The sequence below is a fragment of the Bemisia tabaci genome, chromosome 9 (assembly GCF_918797505.1).
Source record: "Bemisia tabaci chromosome 9, PGI_BMITA_v3".
Classification (NCBI taxonomy): Eukaryota; Metazoa; Arthropoda; class Insecta; order Hemiptera; family Aleyrodidae; genus Bemisia; species Bemisia tabaci.
The window spans coordinates 42,553,612-42,574,251 of NC_092801.1; the positions used below are offsets into that span (position 1 = coordinate 42,553,612).

The window sequence follows — 20,640 nt, forward strand, 5'->3', positions numbered from 1 at the left end:
GTTTCTAATTTTACATTTCATTATCGCCTTTTTTGTGTCACGAATGCTCATTCCTCCAATAATTATTTCCGCCTCCTAAAATATTTGTTTGCAACATTTTTCTGCTCAAATGCGCATCCTTCTAACTAATTCAGAATCGGACTACGCAAATTGCGCATTTGTCGTTTTTCCAAAACGTAATACTTTGTGCGTATCCCGTGTTTCATTAAGATGTTACACCGTATAACTGGAGGGCGGGTATGCACTCTGTCATTTCAGATCCTCATAGTAAAGCCCGTCGCATAGCGAAACGAGTCTTTCGGAGAGGTTGAAATTATGGACCAAAATAATTGCGCATTTTGATGTGAATTTTTTCATATTATATGAATTGTTCGGGGTGTTTCTTGGATGAATATTTACGAGATAATCAATGAAAGCACTTCTAAGACAGACGTTCTGAATTAAAATGGATGTGAGCTTTTATTGTTCCCACATTTTGTACGACACATCTCATTGGCCAGCTCTCCTGGGCGGCGCTGATGAGGCAGTTAGTGTCTGGAGTCAAAACGCCTTCAGCTCCTTGCGTATGCAACACAGACATCCGTGAAGCTCGAATAGTTGCATCCAGGCGTTAAAATGAAATTCGTTCAGTTTCTATCTCATGCGACACTAACTGAAGCTATAAATACGCTGTAAATCACCACGTTATCTGCTCACCTGGCACTTTCAGAATATGAAATGAAAAACACAAGGAAATAGAGACTCATTTTGTCACCACGTCCCTAGCTGTTACTCAACCAAAAATGTATATTAATAGCCGTTAAAACTATGGACCTAAAAATATAAATACGTCAGTCCGTGGCGTGGCGTGTTTTGCGATATATCGATCGATCTATCATTGAAACCAATGGAGATGGATTGATAAACAGGGTGTTTGCAACGAATACCTTAATAATGGATCTTTTACCATATCTTCAAATGGTGAAACACTCATATTCGATCATTCAGGCTGGTTCAAATAATTTTCAACGTGTTTTAGACTTTTTTCATTACCGTAGACCCTGAGCGACCTTAAATTTAAGGAAAATAAAGTTTTAAACATTTTTTGCCGTCATAACTCACCAGACCACATTATATTCATGATAAATTTGCAGAAAATCGCCGTCGAAAGTTGAGCTCCCCATAGATTCAGCACTTTTTGAATGGTCTACGATGAGGACTAAATTAATTGTTTTTGTCCTCGCAGACCATTCAGCTACCAACGCACTAAAATTCAGTCCAATTATCTTAATTTTGAGCTGATATACGACATTTCGCGGCGAATCGCAATCACACGCGAAATGCCGTATATCAGCTCAAAATTAAGATAATTGGACTGAATTTTAGTGCGTTTTTCTCATAATTTCACGCTGGAGCTAAATTTTCACGCCAAAAGATGAATTTTTCAGCGAGAAAAAAATTTTGGTCCGGGTACAAGGGCCCATTAAGGAGGGGTGAAGGGTGCCTATGGTTCCTACCCTTTACAATGGATGGGTTGCCGGCCTATGGTCGCTGAACAAAAGAGGATGTCCGGCAAGACTGATGCGTTGCCATTTACGGATTTTAATGCCAAATAAAAAGTCTCAGTTTTCGTGAAACAGACTTATAGACATAATTAGTACTGTACATACAAAAGAAAAGTTAAATTAAACCGTGTACATACAGAAAATGTCTTTTCATTTGCTCGTGAGAGTTACTATTCCTTATTGTGATGGATGACTAAATTAGTCATCGATAAAATCAAAGACCTTGAATTTAAGTGTAGTTCAGGGTCAAAAGAACAAAAAGTCTGAAAAACGTTAAAAGTTAATTGATAGCAAACCCATTCCCGCTTCGCGACTGACATCAATAACCAATTCAACCCACGCATTTTCAGGCAAAGAATTCATGTCGTTGTACGTATCGGGCTTCAGACCCGGCCTGCGGCCGAGGGTCACCCGCCGCCGCCGGTCACCAACCAACACCCCGTCCGAGAATGGGGGCGGGGGCACCAGGAAACCCCTCGTCAAACCGAGCGACATAAACCTCCCGAAGCTGCTCCCGCCCAGGCGCCCCGCCGAAGACACGTTCGCCGCCCCCGAGAAAACGAAAACCCCGTTGAGACTGGCGGACAGCCCGAGGACTGAGTTGGAGACGCTGAGCAAAGGCCCGCGCCTGACACCGAAGCGCTCTGGGGCCTTGAAAGGGGCCAACGAGAAACCGGGTCCATCGCCCCCATCGCCGATCACGAAGGGCCTTGACAGTCCTGCCAGGGGTGGTGCCAAGGGACCGGTGTTGCGCGATTCTCCGCCCCCGATAAGGGTGGATTGGACCGCGAGGCTGAGGATGTATCCCTTCGTCGAGAGCCAGGTAATCGAGATGTTGCATGTGTGAAGAATTTGCGATTTGACTTTTGATTATTATGTAAAAGTTCGCGAGAAACACGATAGTGCCATACTGATTTTCTCTGAAATCAACTCCCAAGCTCCAAGTCACTGGGGCTTTATTTTGTTATGGGGCTTTTAACAAAAAGCTCTCAAGTTGAGGCCAAAATGGAGGGGATATCCCACGCTATCCTGAGAGTCCACCTCTACATCAAGACAAACCCTCCATGCGAAGATAGGGAGCAAATACATTAGCAAGGCTGCCGTGTTTTCAGTTTTAGAGTCCCCGAATAAAGTGGCAGCCCTGTCAATGTATTTGCTCCCTATCTTTGCATCGAGAGTTTGTTTTAATGTAGAGGTGGACTCTCAGGGTTACGCGGGATATCCCCTCCATTTTGGCCTCATCTTGAGAGTTTTTTTTTGCGCTTCGGAGTTGATTTCAGAGAAAACCGGTGGCACCATCGTGTTTCTCGCGAACTTTTACATAAGAATCAACAGTCAAACTGCATAAATTCCTCACACATGTAACATCTTCATTTAGAGTTCCCTCATACTGAGAGAAAAGACAATGCGAATCCATTTCTGATTGGTTCCCGTATTTGAGGCCTTCACACTGCCGTGATAACGAAGAGAGCAATACGGGTCAAATTTTCGAAATCGAGTTTCCCTCAAAATTCGTCTAATCTCTTTTAGGTGAAATAACTGAAATAGCTGAAACAGCAAAGTTCACCTTATTTTCAAGAAAACGAGACAGGGATTTCGATTGCTCGACGTCCAGTTATCGAAATTCTCCTTGCCTATCGTTGTTTCACTTTTAACAAGCGCTTGTAACTCGCAGGTGTATCTGGGCCTTTAAGGAACGACTATGAATACGGCTCCGCACGCTCCTCTCAATTCAAATAATCGGACTTCATTCTGCACTGAAAAAAAAGTGGAAGTGGGATTGACCATAATGGTATAGTAAAAAAAAATATGGTGATAAAAAGCCAAATAATGGTCGATTTAAGCATCTAGATGAAAGTGAGAATCATACTCGATATAAAAATTACCATACCCGGATTGTAAATATCAGTTAGGTGTGTCTGTCCATCGTTTAGGTATTTCTCACCATCAGCTGGGTATTTTTTACCATACGATGAGTTAAAAGTATGGAATAACATGGTAACACTTGCGTTTGATATCTGTAGGCATCTGTATGCGACTGGTCATGGTGTTGGTAGGTTAAATTTACCATACTGGTATAGTCAGCGTGGTGAGAGCTCCCGCTTGACTGCGCTGCGGTCTGTGGTCCGCCATTTTTCGTTTGTCTGTTTGTCAGTTATAAATTTATCACGTTGAGGGTCGGAGTCCGTGGCTGTGTTTTATTGATTCATATTAATCCATGTGAATCCACGCGTAATTTGCCCAAATTTGTGTTCGAATTGTCCCTAAAGCTACCGTCTTCTCTTCGAATCTATCTATATTGATCTGCCACATACATTTTCTGAGATTTTTTCGTTATTCGTATCGACCAATTTCTGGAGGTTAGGAGTTGCTACAATGAATCTGGCTTGCAAAGTGAAGGAATCCTGAAAATTTGAAAACCTTCGCAAAGTTGTTCTGCAATCCAGTGAATATCGGTTCTGTGTAAAGTCATTTCGAAAACATAAAAGTGCGGAAGTAATTTGAAAATAATCGACTAGAAGTGATTTTTGAATACTTCGTTCGTGGGTATATCTATATTCTTGTTAAAATTTTCGAAGCTCAACATACTCAGATGAAGAGACAAATGTGCGTGGGATTGATGTTTAACTGTAACTTTAAGCAAAATTTGGCAGCTTCTGCCCCACCGTGAACCGTGCGATTGGATTTTCATGTAGTGTCTTTTTGTGGGTATATTTTGAACTATCTATTTATTATATGCAATTAAATTTTCCGTGGATCTGATTTAGTCTGTAAATGATACCTTAACGCGAATAACAAGTATGGTTTTGGTATCATTTACTTGAAATCAGTGAAGCAATTATCTGCTATTTCTCGTTGAAACTGTCTTTAAACTGCCATTGATTGTGTATGTAACGGAATTTCTAAAAGTAAGATGTAAGTAAAATATCCACGACTTTCATCAAAAGCATTTAATAATATAAGATGAGTGGATTTTAGAATCTACAAGGTTTGTCGCAGCATCTGGATGCTTGAAATTACCATACTAGTCAGTCGGGAACGCCACACTGGCACTGTGTCGCATAGTGTCAGCCGTATCGTGTTATTTACCATACCGGTATATTGGTAACTATGCTGCAGCTTCACTGTGTAAAAAATCAAGTAGACAGTATGGTAAATAACACCCAAACTCTGGTAAATCCCACCGATTATTTTTTTCAGTGTGCAATTAGGAACTACAATCCCTGGCTCTACTTAAAAACAACGTATGTATCATATGTTTTCCTATGCACGCACATATTCCTACGCATGAGCCGGAAATGTTAGTTCCTAATTGCTAAACGAAGTCCTATCCTATTCAGGTTCTTCTCCACTGATTTTTTGTTATACATTTTCGCCCTTTGCAGAATTTGGGCAACAAAGTATGTGGAGCTTGTTGGGCTTTTGCCGTCGGAGGAGCTTTAGATGTGGCAGTCGCACATCAGAGGGGCAAGGTTGAGGCTATATTTTCAAAACAACGTAAGTGCATCAGTTTTAGCCTCCTGTAATTTTCGAACAACGTGAGTGCATCAGTTGGCGCATTTAGCAGAAAGGAATCAGCGCGATTCCAGTGTTTTCAAAATTGCGCAACTTCTTCTTTTCTTTGAAAAATACTTCACATGTGTCAATATTAAAATATACTCAACCATTTTTCTTAATCGACCTCCTACGGTGTAGTGGTCGTAGCGCTAGCTCTATGTCGAGAGGTCCCGGGTTCGATTCCCGGTCAGGCGACCCGAGTTTGGTGGTCTCAAACAATGGTTGACCGGGACTGGTTGCAGGGACGGAGGGGGGACGGGACTAAAGCGATGGAATAGGCCTTGTGGGCTATTTGAAGGAGTAAAAAAAAAGAGAAAAAAAGTGAACATTTTTTAGTGGGAGACACAAACTATTTGCTATTTTGGGAAATTTATTTGAAAATTATGAAGGAGCAACGTTTTCACAACACTGTAATCGCGCTGGTTCCTTCTCGCTACGTAAATGCGATCCAGTTATGCCATAGTGTATAGGAAGTAAAGTTACTCAAAATAAAAGAAACGTTCAAAATGATACTAATTGTCTATGGTATTTCATAGATAGAGAGTTTTCATTCGCGACCAGAGACCTTTTGGATCGAACAAACTACTTAATAATCAGTATATTCTTCTTTCGTTTTAAAGATTTTAACTAAATATTCTCTCGGACGAACCATGGGATATCCATCTTCCTATACGTTGGCGCATTTGCCTGGGGGCTTTCCTAATATTTCGTCTGTTACAAAGCAAAAAAGCGACGTCAACCGCCTGTTGCTTCCAAAATCCGGCTATTTTCGGCTTTTTCCAGCTGATGACGTCCTAGAGACACCCGTTAATCACGTTATCAGTGAGCTGATCATTAAAAGTGATAGACAAAGTGAAAAGTGCGATCTGCCGGAGGAGCTCTGACAGGATCGCTATCAGTGGCGGTTGGGTGTCACAGAGCGCACAAAAACGCTATAAGAGGGACTTATTAGTAGTATAAACAAAGGGATCCTATTGGTGGAAGCGGGAGATTGCAATGGACAAAAGAGAAATTATAGACTAACCAAGGGCAACTCTCGAAAAAGACCCTTTACTTACAAATTAGTCCATCATTTTCCTCCTTAGTCTACAACAACCATGCATCAGTGTCAACCAATAGGATCGCTCCATACTCCCTGTGTCTCCTTTGTCTTTCGGTTTATCTATAAATTTCAATAATCAGTCCGCTGGTATTATTATTTTCAATTTTTAGCCTTTTTAAACTAATTTGTCAGTCTATCCCTTTTCTATCCTCATGAATAAATGGATTAAATTTTGCAATAAGGACCACTATCTATGGCTCTTCCACAAAAGCGCCATTCGGGATAGGGGCACCAATGGCATATATGTTGTTTCTAAAATAAGCCAGCAGAGGTACAGTCTGCTGTGCTAAGGGAAAACGCCGCATGAGCCTTTTTATGTTGCCAGATTTGCTTTACTAAAAATCGAATTTACCAGCAAAATTTTGAATATTTTTTCCCCGAATGTTTCAGATAATTTTGTTTGCAGCTTCATCGAGCATACCCGAAACCTTCACGGAGAAATATGCATAACTTTCCTCAAAAATACATGCTTTATTCGGAGAAATTCGGCAACTCTCTGTTCGTATGACGTTCTTCTTTAGCACGGTTGTGGTTCTTTATTGCAAAATGTGGTCCAAGTGGACTGCATTTTGCAATTAGGAACTATAAATTCTGGCTCTTCTGGAGAAACACTTATGTACATAGGGGAAACTAACAGCACTTACGCTGCTTTTGAACCGGACTAGAATTTATAGTTCCGAATGGACCACTAGACAAGGTGCAAATTTCAGCATTTTGATACATGTTTCTTAACCAAAATTTCACGTAGAACACGACGCGCACAACGAAAATTACTGAAATCACATCCTTACGAAGATATTCAATAATTCTTGATGCGTGAATTCAAACCACCCGCTCATGAAAACTCAATGCTCTACGTGATTCACATCGCACGCTAAACGTTTATCATGACAGTCTCTGCGATATAAAAATCTGGCAACCTCAGTCTTGACGCTTTGGCTCAGCTGTAGCAAATTGCTTATAGTTTGAACAACACATGGTGGGAAATGAACATTGCTCCATTGAGAAGATTGCTGAAACCGTTGTAGTGCGCGATTTGACTCACGTAGAGCTTTGAGTTTCTTGTGAGCGGGCAGTTCAAATTCCTCGTAACCAATGTGAAATAAAAATGTTAATATCTCCGTTAGGAGTTAGTTTCAGTAATTTTCGTTGCGCAAATCGTGTTCTACGTGAAATTCTGGTTAAGAAACATGTATCAGAATGCTAAAATTCGTACCTTGTCTAGTGGTCCATTGCAAAATGTAGTCCGATTATGCACCTGATTCCCTAGCGTTACGTTTCAGAGCTGATCGATTGCGTGACGGAAAATAAAGGTTGCGCTTACGGGAATCTGAACTCGCCGCTGGACTATTTGGTGGAGAAAGGGTTGACGCTGAGCAAGAACTACCCTTACAGGGCGGACGCCAAGGAGTGCAATACGACTGCAATAATTGGGACCCCTACTCGTATCGCCAGCTGGGAGCATCTTGACCCCGAGGACATCGAGAAAGCTCTGGTCACCGGTCCTGTCGTCACTGCCATGCACTTTCCTCCGGAGCTGCAGGTAGGATTAGGAAATCTCAACTCATTGTCAGACAGCCAGAAGAGAGGCTGTCAAGTTGCACGGAGAAAAAAACCTCGTGCATGGGACCCGAAGTTTTCGGATCACGCATCCGAAAACTTGAACGAAAACGGGTCAGACTTCTGAAGTACACTTTTTTTTTTATACTTATATTTATTTTGTAAGTTTCTGAGATCCTTTGCTTGATTAAAATCAATCATTAATTTTTGAAAATATTATTTAGGCTAGTAGGTAAGCCTTTGATTTTGTTTTGAATTTTTTAGTCTAGAAAATTTTTATGGGGAAGGAGATGAATAAAATCAAGGTTGTTAAAGGCAGAACGTGGGTTCAGTTAAATTTTATAAGCTTGTCATACCGAAATCGTGGCAGGGTTGTTCGAGTTCACACAAAGATAAAACAAGTAATTAAATAAATAATATAAAATTTTGAGCCAGTGGGTGTTATGTTTGTGAACATAACTTTTACCTCGAAGTTCGACATGTTGCCTCTCTTTTGAACCTGGTTTATTTAGCTTCAACTCTCACCATTGCGCATTAATATTGTTAACGCTGTTGAAACCCTAACAAGGGTCTTTTCCCGATATTTGTAAATTCGCAGCTTTCAAACGAGAAGCTTCCTTTCCTTTTCAGCACTACAAAAGAGAAGTTGCCGATCCAGTGGATTGCTCAAATGATGAAAACATGTTGAATCATGCCGCTGTCATCGTTGGCTATGAACCGGGTAATTCTTTCAGTGTTTACTCCAAAACGGAGATGTTGCATGGGTGAGGGATTTGCAATTTGACCATTGATTCTTATGTAAAAGGTCGCGAGAAACACGGTGGTGCTACTTGTTTTCTCTGAAATCAACTCCCAGGTTCAAAAGAAGCTCTCAAAGTGAGGCCAAAATGGAGGGGATATCCCGAGCTATCCTGAGAGTCCACCTTTACATCAAGACAAACTCTCCATGGTAAGATAGGGAGCAAATATATTGACAGGGCTGCCTCTTTATTTGGAGACTGAAACTGAAAACACGGCACCCTTGCTATGTATTTGCTCCCTATCTTTGCAGGGAGAGTTTGTTTTGATGTAGAGGTGGACTCTCAGGGTAGGGTGGGATATCCCCTCCATTTTAGCCTCACTTTGAGAGATTTTTTTGAGCTTGGGAGATGGTTTCAGAGAAAACCATTGTGTTTCTCGCAAACTTTTACATAAGAAACAATGGTCAAATCGCAAAGCCCTCGCACATGCAACATCTCCATTGAAATTGTGATCGCGGAAAATATATTTCAGAGATCTCTCACTTCTGTCTTCCCTTTATGAAAGTAATATTTGGAAGTCAACGCTCATATTAGACTGTTGATGAATGATGATGATTGAAGCGTTGATCAAGCAAACCCAGCCTAATTTTCTAACACAGCGCCCGGCAAAGTGCCCAACTCGTCAAACTTCAGTCATCAGCAGGCAAATTATGTGCTCAAAAAGTTGCTCAGCAATACTGCTGTGCTAAGGAAGAACGCAGAGTTGAGAGTTGCCAAATTTCCTCTTATAAAACATGTATTTTTGAGGAGAGTTATCAATATCTTATCCTGAAATTTTCGGATGATATAGGTTTGATCACAAAGAAAATTCTCTGAAAAATTTAATAAAACATGTTCAAGATTTTTCCTGAAAATTCGTATTTAATCAAAGTAAATTTGGCAATTGACGAAGGTTCATACGGCATTCTTCCTTAGCACGGTGGAATAACAATCAGGCAAAAAATACCGTTGATTTGCGAACTAAACTTTTGAAATATGTATCGGAATAAGAATATATACGAATTGCAAAGACTCTAAATTTTTCTCCGGGCCATACATGGATATTCGAACTAAAGTCTGCACTCATAGCTACTCTGGAACAACTAATTTTACCACGAGATTTTGTATGGTTACCGTCATAAAGAGGGCAGTTATGCTTGGGAACCTTTCACGCATTTAAGGGACGCCTTCAATCAATAAATATGCAACCAGAACACTTGATGAACACGAATTGTTGTATCTAGGCCTGAGCAATTTCGTCGTAATCTCGATCACCTTTGTCGATCAAAATAATGTAAACTACATATCATAACCTGTATGAAACAGAATAATATATTATACTAATTTAGTAACTGAGAGCACCATATAGCCCCAGAGGCTGATTATAATGGGAATTATGTTTTTTCGGGTTAACGTTTCGTAGGTGCGTTATAGGTGAGTTATAGGTGCGGTTTCGGTAAATTAGTTCAACCGGGCAGCGCTGAGGAGAATCTTTGGTTTAAAAACCATACTATTATTCATATTGAACACCAATAAAAAAGGTAGATGAAGAGCGATTTTTGGTCTTTGAACCACACGAAGGACAAAGGTATAAAAATTATCACTGAGGATCTATATACTTATGTATGGTCCAGAGACCGAAACTCAGTACCTAGTTCATTTTCCGATATTTGTGCTACAACATTATGGTTTAGGTATAAACCAAAGATTCTTCTCAGTATGCTTGGTTTTTGCCTTCAGCTCAGAAAAATTATTTAACATGTGGACTGCATATTTATATAAATACATCGCTTCAAGAGCTGCAGTCGTTGTAATTATAATCATTGGTTTTTTCTAGATCATTGGATCATTCGGAATAGCCACGGACTACAGTATGGGTGGAAGGTATTTATAAAATCTCATTTAAGTATTTTGTAAGGTTCAATTCTTATACTGTAGAAGCTTTGGATTCTGAGTGAAAAAAACCCTTTTTTTAGAAGAATAAGGATGGATACCTGCGCATAGCATGCATAAAGAGATGGTGTACAAGAGATTGATCCGAATATTCTGCTGAACGGAGATACGTGAAAATAAATTGAAATAAAGTAACTGTGTACATATGATTTTATAGCTCCTCATAAATCCCTCTGATTATATAATTTCTATAGGTCCTTTTAGCATAAATACGTCCAGTGAGTTGAAGTTTTTTTTTTACTTTTGCAAAAGGCATAACTGGACGTATTTCTATCAAACGGAACTATGTGCATTAAGACATGAGCCCTGAGACCCATAAGAATACACATATAACAGGGCTCACTTCAGAATGCACATAGTTCCTTTTGATAGAAATACGTTCAACTCTCAAAAAGTTTTAGTTAGTTTTCATAATAATGTGTAAACCTATGATTATAGGGTTTTCCACTTACATTGGATCCATTATTACGCGATACGGATATGGCTGTTGGTCATTAGTATTCATTGAAAACTTTAAAAATAGAGGACATTTGGGGCGACCCATTTGATCGAAAGAAAGCCGCGATTTCTTTTTAAGTAGTTTACACTGGGGAAAAAAAACACATTGGATCTAGAGTCCAGACTCTTAAAAACATCGACAAGAAAAAGTACTCTTGACTCAATCAGAATCTAGCTTAAATCAAGAGCCAAGCCTCTTAATTTAAGCGGATTTCGTTTTGATTCGGGCAAAAATCCGATTGAATCAAGAGTATTTTTTCTTGTCAATGTTTTCAAGAGTCTGGACTCTAGATCCAATGTGCTTTTTTTCCAGTGTAAGCAATATAAACCTGAGGAAAAGGTTTGATTAACAGGCTATCAGGGTGTTCGCAACGAATACTAGCATTATTGATTCTTTAGGTACCATAGCTTGAAATGGGAAAATATCAATGATCGATGATTCATATGACGCTGGTTATGATCAGCTAAACGTCCTGATTGCCGAGGTGCGAAACTACGTATCTTCATTGCGGTGTTTCAAAATCTCCGCTCCTAGTTAATTTTTTCGAAGAGGAACAAGTCAACTTTACAGCTTGAAAGTTATACAGAATATTCACCTGACATAGAAGAAAAATCAAGGAAGATTTCAAGAAATTATGCGTTGATTAGTTTTCCAAAAAAGAAATAAAGTATGGATGGAAGTCCACAACACGTGGTCTCTCATTTTAGCCATCAATATAATTAAACGATCATTTATTCTTTTTCTTCTCTTTTCCTGTCGAGTAAATTTCTCTAAAGTTTGTTTCGCGTCTTCTTCAATCCTTTGGAAAGTGTCTCCTTTGAGTTGTTGACTATTTTTCTCGACAGTTTTGATTCTTTCTTCTTCTTTTCTTTCAGGGTCACCTCCTCCTTAAAAAAAATACATGCGGCGTGGGTATCTATAGTTTCGCCATCAAACTGTAACTGCCTGTGGCATCTTCACAAACAGGAAAGCGAAGATAACATCGTTAAATAACTTGGATCCAGTATAAAGAGTCACTAATTTATAGGTATATCTTTGAATATTAGTGCACAGTGAGAAATTGGACCACCTTTTGCAATGTGGAACCATTGTTTCTCATCTTGAAAATGAAATAATTATGCGCCGTTACTCTCTCTATACAGATAAGTATATGCATCTGCGTAAATAAAAGTTTGGTTTCCACATATTACCTTTGTTCACTGCGCACCTTTGTCATTTTATTTCAAATGGTCCCCATCAAGTTTTCATCACTGGAAGAAATACACATTGGATCTAGAGTCCAGACTCTTGAAAACATTGACAAGAAAAAAAACTCTTGATTCAATCAGATTTTTGCTGAAATCAAAAGGAAATCCGCTCAAATTAAGAGGCTTGGTTCTTGATTTAAGCAAAAATCCGATTGAATCAAGAATATTTTTCTGTGGATGTTTTCAAGAGTCTGGACTCTAGATCAAATGTGTTTTTTTTTCCAGTGTAGTGCTTGAAGTGGTAGGAGCTGAAAAGGTTCTCGGAAAATTTGAATAAACTCGATATGTGAATAAACTCGAAGACAGTTAAAAGAGGATATATTAGATATTTTTCGTGTTGTGGACCCTCACGCTTACTCTGCCGTGCTAAGGAAGAACGCTGTATGAACCTTCAGGCGTTGCCAAATTGCCTATGATAAAACACGAATTTCCTCTTCAGCTCATGAAAAGTCTTCCAATTTTTCAGATAATTATGCTCGCAATTCTACCGAAAACTCCTCAAAATTTCACGAGAAAATATGCATATCCCTCCTAAAAAATGAACATTTCATCGAAGTAAATTTGGCAACTCTCGGATGTTCATACGACGTTCCTCCTTAGCACGGCAGTACTGATGTACCATCAGTTTTCCTATGCAGATAGGTGCATTTACGGGCGAGTCGGAGGAAGTAGTTCCGTATGGAAAAAATTAGTCAATTTTTCAGTCACTTTTCAGACGGAAAAACCTTCCCTTTCGCTTTGGCAAAAGTTTGCAACGGACTCACTGAATTTAAGACATTACCCTTTGATAAACCGCACTCTCATTATCGCATTCATAACTTGATATGTTTGCGGGTTGGGTGCCCTTGAAAGGCGAGACATAGTCCGGCGCACAGTCGACTTAAAGGAGACTCATCAATTTTTTGTCACTTAAAGTTTTCTTCGGTTCTCTTTTTTACCAAGTTTTCACCTTTCGAGTAAACAATGCAACTTTGGAAAATTTGAAGAATATATCATTGGATACGAAAGACGCTACACGACCACGACATTGCTTGAAAAGATAACACGCTTTTTCATTTTCACTGAGAATTGTAAACTGATTGAGCACAAGCTGGCATAGAACGTAAGAAAGAAATGAAAGATTGGAAATTTCAGTGAAATGTTTCATGAAATTTCACGAGGCTGTGAAATATTTCATGTTTTTTAGGGGCTAGAGAATACAACCCACACTAAACACACAAAAATAGAAAAAAAGTCACAGATTTCACATTTTGCAAAACATGAAAAGGAACCGATATTTTTCAATATCTCTCAAAAATTCCTGAAATTTCATGAAATTGTACGAAGCCGTGAAATATTTCATGTTTTTCAGGGACTAGAGAATACAACCCACACTTAAACACACAAAAATAGAAGAAAGTCACAGTTTTCACCTTTGCAAAACATGAAAAGGAACCGATATTTTTCAATATCTTTCAAAAATTCCTGAAATTTTTATGAAATAATTCACGTAAAATATCAAGATTTTATATTTCATGAAATTGTGCCGCCCTGAGTGAGCAATTAAACACAGGTGAGGAGAAAACTGACGTTTTTTGCATTAGCGCATTCGTTGATTTTACGAGTGAGTAAATATCACGTTAGTCATTTGTATGTTCAGACCCATCAACTTTTTTTTCCAAACAGTTTTTTTTTTCTCTTTTACGCTTCCTTATTCTCATGAAATCATTTTGATTCCGAAGAAAACCGAAGTTTTCGTATAAGACGAAACAATTTTTGAGCGGACCCATAAAACTCTGAATTAAATAATCAACGAATTCAAATCAATTTAATGGAAAAAAATCCGCAATTTTTTTTAACTTGTTTTTTTATTTAAATAAAACTTTCCTAAAATCAGGGGAAACAATCTTTAGAATAAAATAACTTTTCTTAAATAAAATCATTCTCAATCTTTCCCGATAGAGAGATGAATGAGTTAAAATCAAATTAATTAAAGAAAATCCTAAAATTTAATTTTTTCTATTTAAATACTTTTTTCTTGAGAATGGGAGAAAAATTCTTTAGAACATGAAAAACTTACTGAAGAAAAGTTTTTTATGTTCTAAAGAATTATTTCCCCATTTTCAAGAAGAAAGTATTTAAATAGAAAAAAAAAAAAATTAGGATTTTCTTTAATTAATTTGATTTTAACTCGTGCATTCTTTTATCGAGAAAGATTGAGAGGGATTTTATTTTAGAAACGTTATTTTTGTTCTAAAGATGGTTTCCTCTGATTTAAGGAAAATTTTATTTATATAAAGAACATGTTTTAAAAACTATTGGATTTTTTTCCAAAACCAAAACAAACATTATTTTGAAACTTAGATGATCGTTTGTAAGCATTTTTGCTTCAGTGCGGATTTGCTCATTGGCTAAACAGATTTTTACTTCGGTGACGGTGAGTCAAGTTACCGCGGAACTTTACCACTGTGCGCGACTGTGGCGCCGCGACCGCCACGCGTAGGACGTTCCTACCTGGCGTTCTCACCTGAATTATATCTCCTCTCCCCCTCCCCTTTCCTCTCCCTCTCCATCCCATTATCATTCATCCTCTCCTATTTCCACCTTCTCTCAACAGATAGAGCTGCACTGTCACCAGTAATCCAAGTTTCTTTAATCGAAATTTCCAGCAGTTTCAGATAAAAACCCGCACAAAAATTCATACCTTCTCACAGGTGAATTTTCGGCGCAATTTTTAAATTGAAATTTTTGTTTGCGCCTGGTATAAATTAAATACTGCATCGCTGTGAAGTGCCCCGTCGCATGGAAATTGATCGAGTTCGTATTGACCGGACCTCTTGAACGGCAAACAGTCGGCATCGCTTCTCGGCCTTAATGGCTAAGATCAAAGTGTAGTATCTGTTCTTATCAGCTTAATATCTGATACGACCCGCACTGCGGGTCCAGTATATTAAACTTATTTTTGGAATCAGGCGGAGTGTTAAGAGCTTGCTCCACCTCTGCCACGGATCGGCCCGGTATTGCAGTACCGCCGGGATCGGTCCAATAATTACATCATTTTTCCCATTAAATGCAAAAGTAACGTAACACCACCGAGTTTTTTTACAAAAGCGCGTATATCCATCTGCGATAATTTACCCGCCAAATGACGCGGTTGTACATTCTTTACAAGTAAATAAATAAAAAATCTACGATAATGCAAGTTTCCTGTCATGGAGTATTTTTTTAACTTTGATTTAAAATTCCCCTTCTTTACAGTACAAAGCATTAACACTTTTTTTTAATGGAAATACGGATCGCATTTAGTAAAAAGGAACCAGTGCGATTAAAGTGTTGTGAACATGTTGTTTCTTCATAATTATCTAAAAATTCTCCCAGAGCGACGAGTAGTTTTGGCTTCCCACCAAAAAATTGTCGATTTTAAAGGAAAATAATCGAGTAAATTTTAATACTGTACATATATTAAGTATTTTTAAAAGAAAGGGAGAAGTTTCATCATTTTGAAAACACTGTAATTGAGCTTATTCCTTTTTTCTAAATGCGATCCATTCAACGGCATTTTTTGAGACCTTCCCCGATTTTTCTTCTTCACGCGAATAATTAATATTTTGTGAAAATTCTAAATAAAAATGTTTAATTATTCTCGCCATCGGGGGAATAAAATGGAAGTGTCGATATTTTGAAATGCTTCAAACGAAATGTCCGTTTTGTGGTGTTTCATCGTCGATATCGTGTAGCGATATTCGATATATAGTGGTATTCGATACATAGTATCAATGGATAGTCGATACTCGATATAGCGATGGTAGGTATAGTGAAATAAAGTGACGACGTCTATACCGAGCATTGGTCACTTGGTCAGAGGTGGTTAAGTTTGAAAAAAAATAGAACTTATCAAAGGCGTGACCACATGTTTTTACAGAAGAGAACAACGAAAATAATTTACAACTTCTCCTTTATTGCGTTTATTTTGTACGAGAACATTTTTAATTTTTCTCACACTGGATTCAACGAGGAGATCAGTGCTTCCATCTAACAGTAGTGGCGTAGCACACTTTGCGATATATCGACGGTGAAACTACCAAACCACGTATCTCGGTTTGCGACGTCGCAGACTTCCTGTCATACTTTATTTTTTAAATGAAAAACTACTTAACGTCCAGTCTTGAAAATTTCTGCAATTTTTCCTCCTTGTGTGGAGAAAATTCTGTGAAAATTTCAAGGAATGATATTGATTTGGTCTACTTCAAAAAAAATGAAATGTGAGCGTAGATTTTTAAACACCGCAAACGAGATACGTGGTTTGGTAGTTTCACCGTCGATATCGAGTGATCTACCATTTAAACCTATGGAAAAGGATCGATAGACAGGGTGTTCGCAACAAACACCTTAATAATCGATTCTTTACCATAACTTCAAATGGGGAAATATCGATAATCGACCATTCACGCCTCGCCACTGTATAGCAGACATCAAGCAGTGTCGCAAACACTTTATAATAAGCTTCATAAATACAAGTTAGTGTATGACACAGGTTCCTGAAACGAAAATTCTATGATTACAAAGTACGTTGAACTAGTATTTTTCGTCCAAAGTTAATTTCATACTTTTTTGGCGTAACTTTTAACTGTCAAAGTATCCGAAGAGGATTTCCTAAGACAGAATTTAACAGTTTTTAAAAGTCTTTGAATCTGTGACGGTCTTTGTTACTATGGTCCGGTTGGTTTCCGCGAGCCCAAAGACGCCCACGAAAAACTTAAAACTTATGAATGAATGAGTGGCACGGACATAGCAATTAGTACTCTCCCTCTGCACTTGTAGTTAGGTACTACTGCCGTGATAGCGAAGAGAGCAGTAAGTGTTAAATTTTCGAAATCCAGTTTCCTTCAAATTCGTTAAATCTCCTTTCGGTGAAATCGCTAACAGCTAAAACAGCAAAATTCATCTTAATTGTATAACAATGAGACTTACAAGAAAGCCGTGACATAGTTTCAGGCAAGATAGCCGTAAGTGACATTATTCCTCCAGAGAGCCAATGCAAACAGTGCTTCCAGGTAAAGTGCCACTCTCTTCTGCCAATTTCTAAACTGAAGATGTGTTCGTTGTGTGTCCAAAATGCGGCCACGAAAGCACGCAGAAGATAGCACTTACGGCTGTCTTGCCTAACACTAGCTTAACATGAAAATGAAATATACCCTTTTTATGTGATTGAAAAAAAATCGGTCGATTTTTAATAATCCAAACAATTTTTATGAGTCTCCCGGGTGATTAGTGGCAATTTGACAAAGAACAGAGGCTTCTTTCAATAGAATTTTCCGAGTCCGTTTTCTCAAAGCTTCCCTTTTGCAGTTACACAAGAAAATTAAAGGTGCTTGGCTCAAGCATGATACTTCTTGAATTTTCCGACAAGAATTCGTTTTATCTTGATTTAAGCTGATTTTTCTCTTGATACAAGCAAAATAACGCTTTCGTTAAGCGAAAAAGTAGTTTCTGTTAAACAGCAAAATTCTTGATTTAAGAAAAAATACTTCTCGGCGGCAACTTTAAGATTCTTTTTTTTTCAGTGTGCTGCTCCCTTCGCTATCACGGCAGCAAAACTTGCTCAATTGGACTGCATTTTGCAATTTGGAACTGTAAAGTCTGGCCCGGTTTTTTAACAACGTAAGTGCTATTAGATTCCCCATGTATATAAGTGTTTTTCCAGAAGAGCCAGAATTTATAGTTTCAAATTGCAAAATGTTGTCCATTTAATGAACATGTGAAGAAAGAGAGGAGATTAGTTGGATCATACGTACATAATTGTTTCATATTTTTAAACGTAAATAATCCATACAGAGTGCACAGACATTTCAAAATCGTAAGTTTAAATATTAGAGCCGAACACAGTGCGGCTAGCGCGGAACGCCTACTAGCGCCTACAAGACTGCATGGATACTTCACGCACTGCGCGAACGGACCGTGATTTACGTGCAATACGTGAAGTATCCACCGTGGTGTGCGCGCAATGCATGAAGTATCCATGCAGTCTTGTAGGCGCGCGCCACGCATTTCGCGCTCGCCGATTGTGCTCGACACTATTATTCGAACTCGCGGAGTCAGCGTTTTTCAACTCATGATTTTGAAATTTGGGTACACTCAGCATGGATTATTCCTGTTCATAAAGATTGAAAAAAAATTATGTACTACAGGAAAATATACTTTGCGTTTTGAAAATATCAAGGTGGCTCCGTGCCAAAAATGATCGTCTAAACACAGAGTTTTTTCCAAAAATGATCGTCTAAACACAGAGTTTTTTCTTTTATATTTCGTGAGATTTACTGTAGCAAATCATTTAAAGCACTCGTAAGAATTCATATCTAAAACTATTTGTCCTGCTGAATTTCAGCCATGGTGGAATCTGTTACAACCCCCATATCTTTTCATAGCTTAAGTACAAGATGCTTATTTTAGGCTTCTAGATTCTTAGACTTGCAAAATGCAGTCCAATCGATACTTCTTCTTGCTTGCTGAACTTGCTACGTCCACTGCTTCCGCTCGCCCTCGCTTTACTTAGCGTAGTCAACCTGGGGGTTCTTCCCAGCAGCGCTGAATTCGAACGCATATCCTGACCCGAAGGAATGGGGCCCCTTGTGGACATCCTCGTCGCTCTCAGCCTGCTCGCGGAACTGTGCCGCCCCTCCAGGAACTCCGCCGACGACGCCAAGCCCGGCGACATGCGCCCCTCCCGTCGAGGGCAGCTCCTGGCTGGAGTCCTCGTAGATCTTGTAGGGGGCGCGGTGTTGGGGCTGCGCCGCCCGGAACACGCTCAGGGGCGCGGACGGGGGCGGCGCCCCTCCGGCCAAGGGGCGCGGGTACAGCTCCCCGCTGTCCAGGTTCGAGCTGCTCGCGAACGGGAAGTTGGGTCGGGCGACGAAGGGCGCCGATCGCTGACCTCCGTGACCTTCCTCCGCTGAGTGGTATGGACTCGATGGCAGGGCTGACGTCACCTGCAACCATAAACAAGAGAGTTTGTTGTAAATTGGACGTATTTCTACCAAACAGACCTATTTGGAGGTGAGAAATATGGGGTGTGCTCGTGGAAGCTGCATAAGAAGCAATGTAAAAGTGGGCGTGATTCCTTTTGAAGAATTGGAAGAGCGGGATTTTACATTCTATCAAACAGACCTATGTGCCAACTGAATGCGGAACTCATAAGCCGCGGGCATGGCAAGAGAGCCTTGTGGACAGGGCTCATGAGTTAAAGCGTCCCGACGACGATGTCCCCGCCGCCGCGCTCCCGAGTCCACCCTCGGTCGTTGCCGCTGACGTCACTGGCGCTTTATTATTCTCATTCACTTTCACGGCCAGAGAACTAACGAGCACACCCCATATTTCTCACCTCCACATAGGTCTGTTCGGTAGAAATACGTCCAATTGTATCTCAACGGAGCTGTGGATCAAAGGCGGACGGAAATTATGTGCTGTCGTGCTACGGAAGAACTTCGTATGAGTCCGCGGACGTTGCCAAACCTCATTTGATAATTCTCGAATTTTCTGGAAAATTTGTAGATAATGGAGATGTTGCATGTGTGAGGAATTTGCGATTTGACTGTTGATTCTTCAGTAAAAGTTTGCGAGAAACACGATGGTCCCACTGGTTTTCTCTGAAATCATATCCCAAGCTCAAAAACAGCTCTCAAGTTGAGGTTGAAATGTAGGGGATATCCCACCCTACCCTGAGAGTCCACCTTTACATCAGGACAAACTCTCCATGCTAAGATAGGGAGCAAATACACTGCCACTTTATTTGGGGACTCTAAGACTGAAAACACGGCATCACTACTGCTAATGTATTCGCACCCTATCTTTGGCATGGAAAGTTTGTCTTGATGTAGACGTGGACCCTCGGGATAGCGTGGGATATCCCCTCCATTTTGGCCTCAACTTGAGAGCCGTTTTTGAGCTTGGGAGATGATTTCAGAGAAAACCAGTGGCACCATCGAGTTTCTTGCGAACTTTTACATAAGAATCAACAGTCAGATCCCAAATTCCTCACACATGCAACATCTCCATTCGTCGGCCTCGTGACATCGTCACCTTCCAGCCAAAGTATCACAAGCGCCATGCGACGTTTAAAAATTTCCGCCGCCATTTTATTTTTTTACGGAGAAATTGTTCAACGAAGCTGTCCGAAAATTTCACTGAATTTTCTTTGTGCTGCCGATAAAATTTAGTGAAATTTCCAAACAGATTCAACGAATAATTTCTCAGTAAAGAAATAAAATGACGGCGGAAATTTTTAAACGTCGCATGGCGCTTGTGATACTTTGCCTGGAAGGTGACGACATAAGGACGTAACTACACTCTGCAATGAACCCTGTCTTCCATACAATTCAATGCTTTTCCGGGCTCATCTCAATGTGTAGTTACGCCTATAAAA

General features: G+C 39.6%; 2 protein-coding genes and 1 non-coding gene across 3 annotated transcripts in view; 2 read left to right on the forward strand and 1 right to left on the reverse strand.

Annotated features, from left to right (window-relative positions):
- The first annotated feature begins 1,654 nt into the window (after nt 1-1,654).
- LOC109041553 (cathepsin K) lies at nt 1,655-12,182 on the forward strand. Its single transcript, XM_019057938.2, has 6 exons — nt 1,655-2,367; nt 4,931-5,042; nt 7,488-7,747; nt 8,395-8,485; nt 10,381-10,427; nt 11,871-12,182. Exons 1-6 carry the CDS (start codon nt 1,906-1,908, stop codon nt 11,934-11,936), a joined length of 1,038 nt encoding a protein of 345 aa, XP_018913483.2. The 5' UTR covers nt 1,655-1,905; the 3' UTR covers nt 11,937-12,182.
- Nucleotides 12,183-15,078: 2,896 nt separating this feature from the next.
- LOC140225549 (U2 spliceosomal RNA) lies at nt 15,079-15,272 on the forward strand. The gene has a single exon (XR_011900595.1). It is a non-coding gene; the product is annotated as a U2 spliceosomal RNA (small nuclear RNA).
- An 887-nt stretch (nt 15,273-16,159) lies between these two features.
- LOC109041548 (uncharacterized) overlaps nt 16,160-20,640 on the reverse strand; it is a 36,364-nt gene continuing 31,883 nt past the window's right edge. The window contains exon 3 of the mRNA XM_019057932.2: nt 16,160-19,207. Coding sequence (XP_018913477.2) covers nt 18,767-19,207 — 441 coding nt within the window. The 3' untranslated portion in view covers nt 16,160-18,766. The remainder of the gene's footprint in view (nt 19,208-20,640) is intronic.

Bases quoted from the DNA above. Each gene is read 5' to 3' on its own strand.
- LOC109041553 (XM_019057938.2), top strand. From the start codon at position 1,906: ATGTCGTTGTACGTATCGGGCTTCAGACCCGGCCTGCGGCCGAGGGTC. The intron at 5,043-7,487 runs GTAAGTGCATCA...GTTACGTTTCAG, and splicing joins GGCTATATTTTCAAAACAAC to AGCTGATCGATTGCGTGACG. The intron at 10,428-11,870 runs GTATTTATAAAA...CTTTTCTTTCAG, and splicing joins GACTACAGTATGGGTGGAAG to GGTCACCTCCTCCTTAAAAA.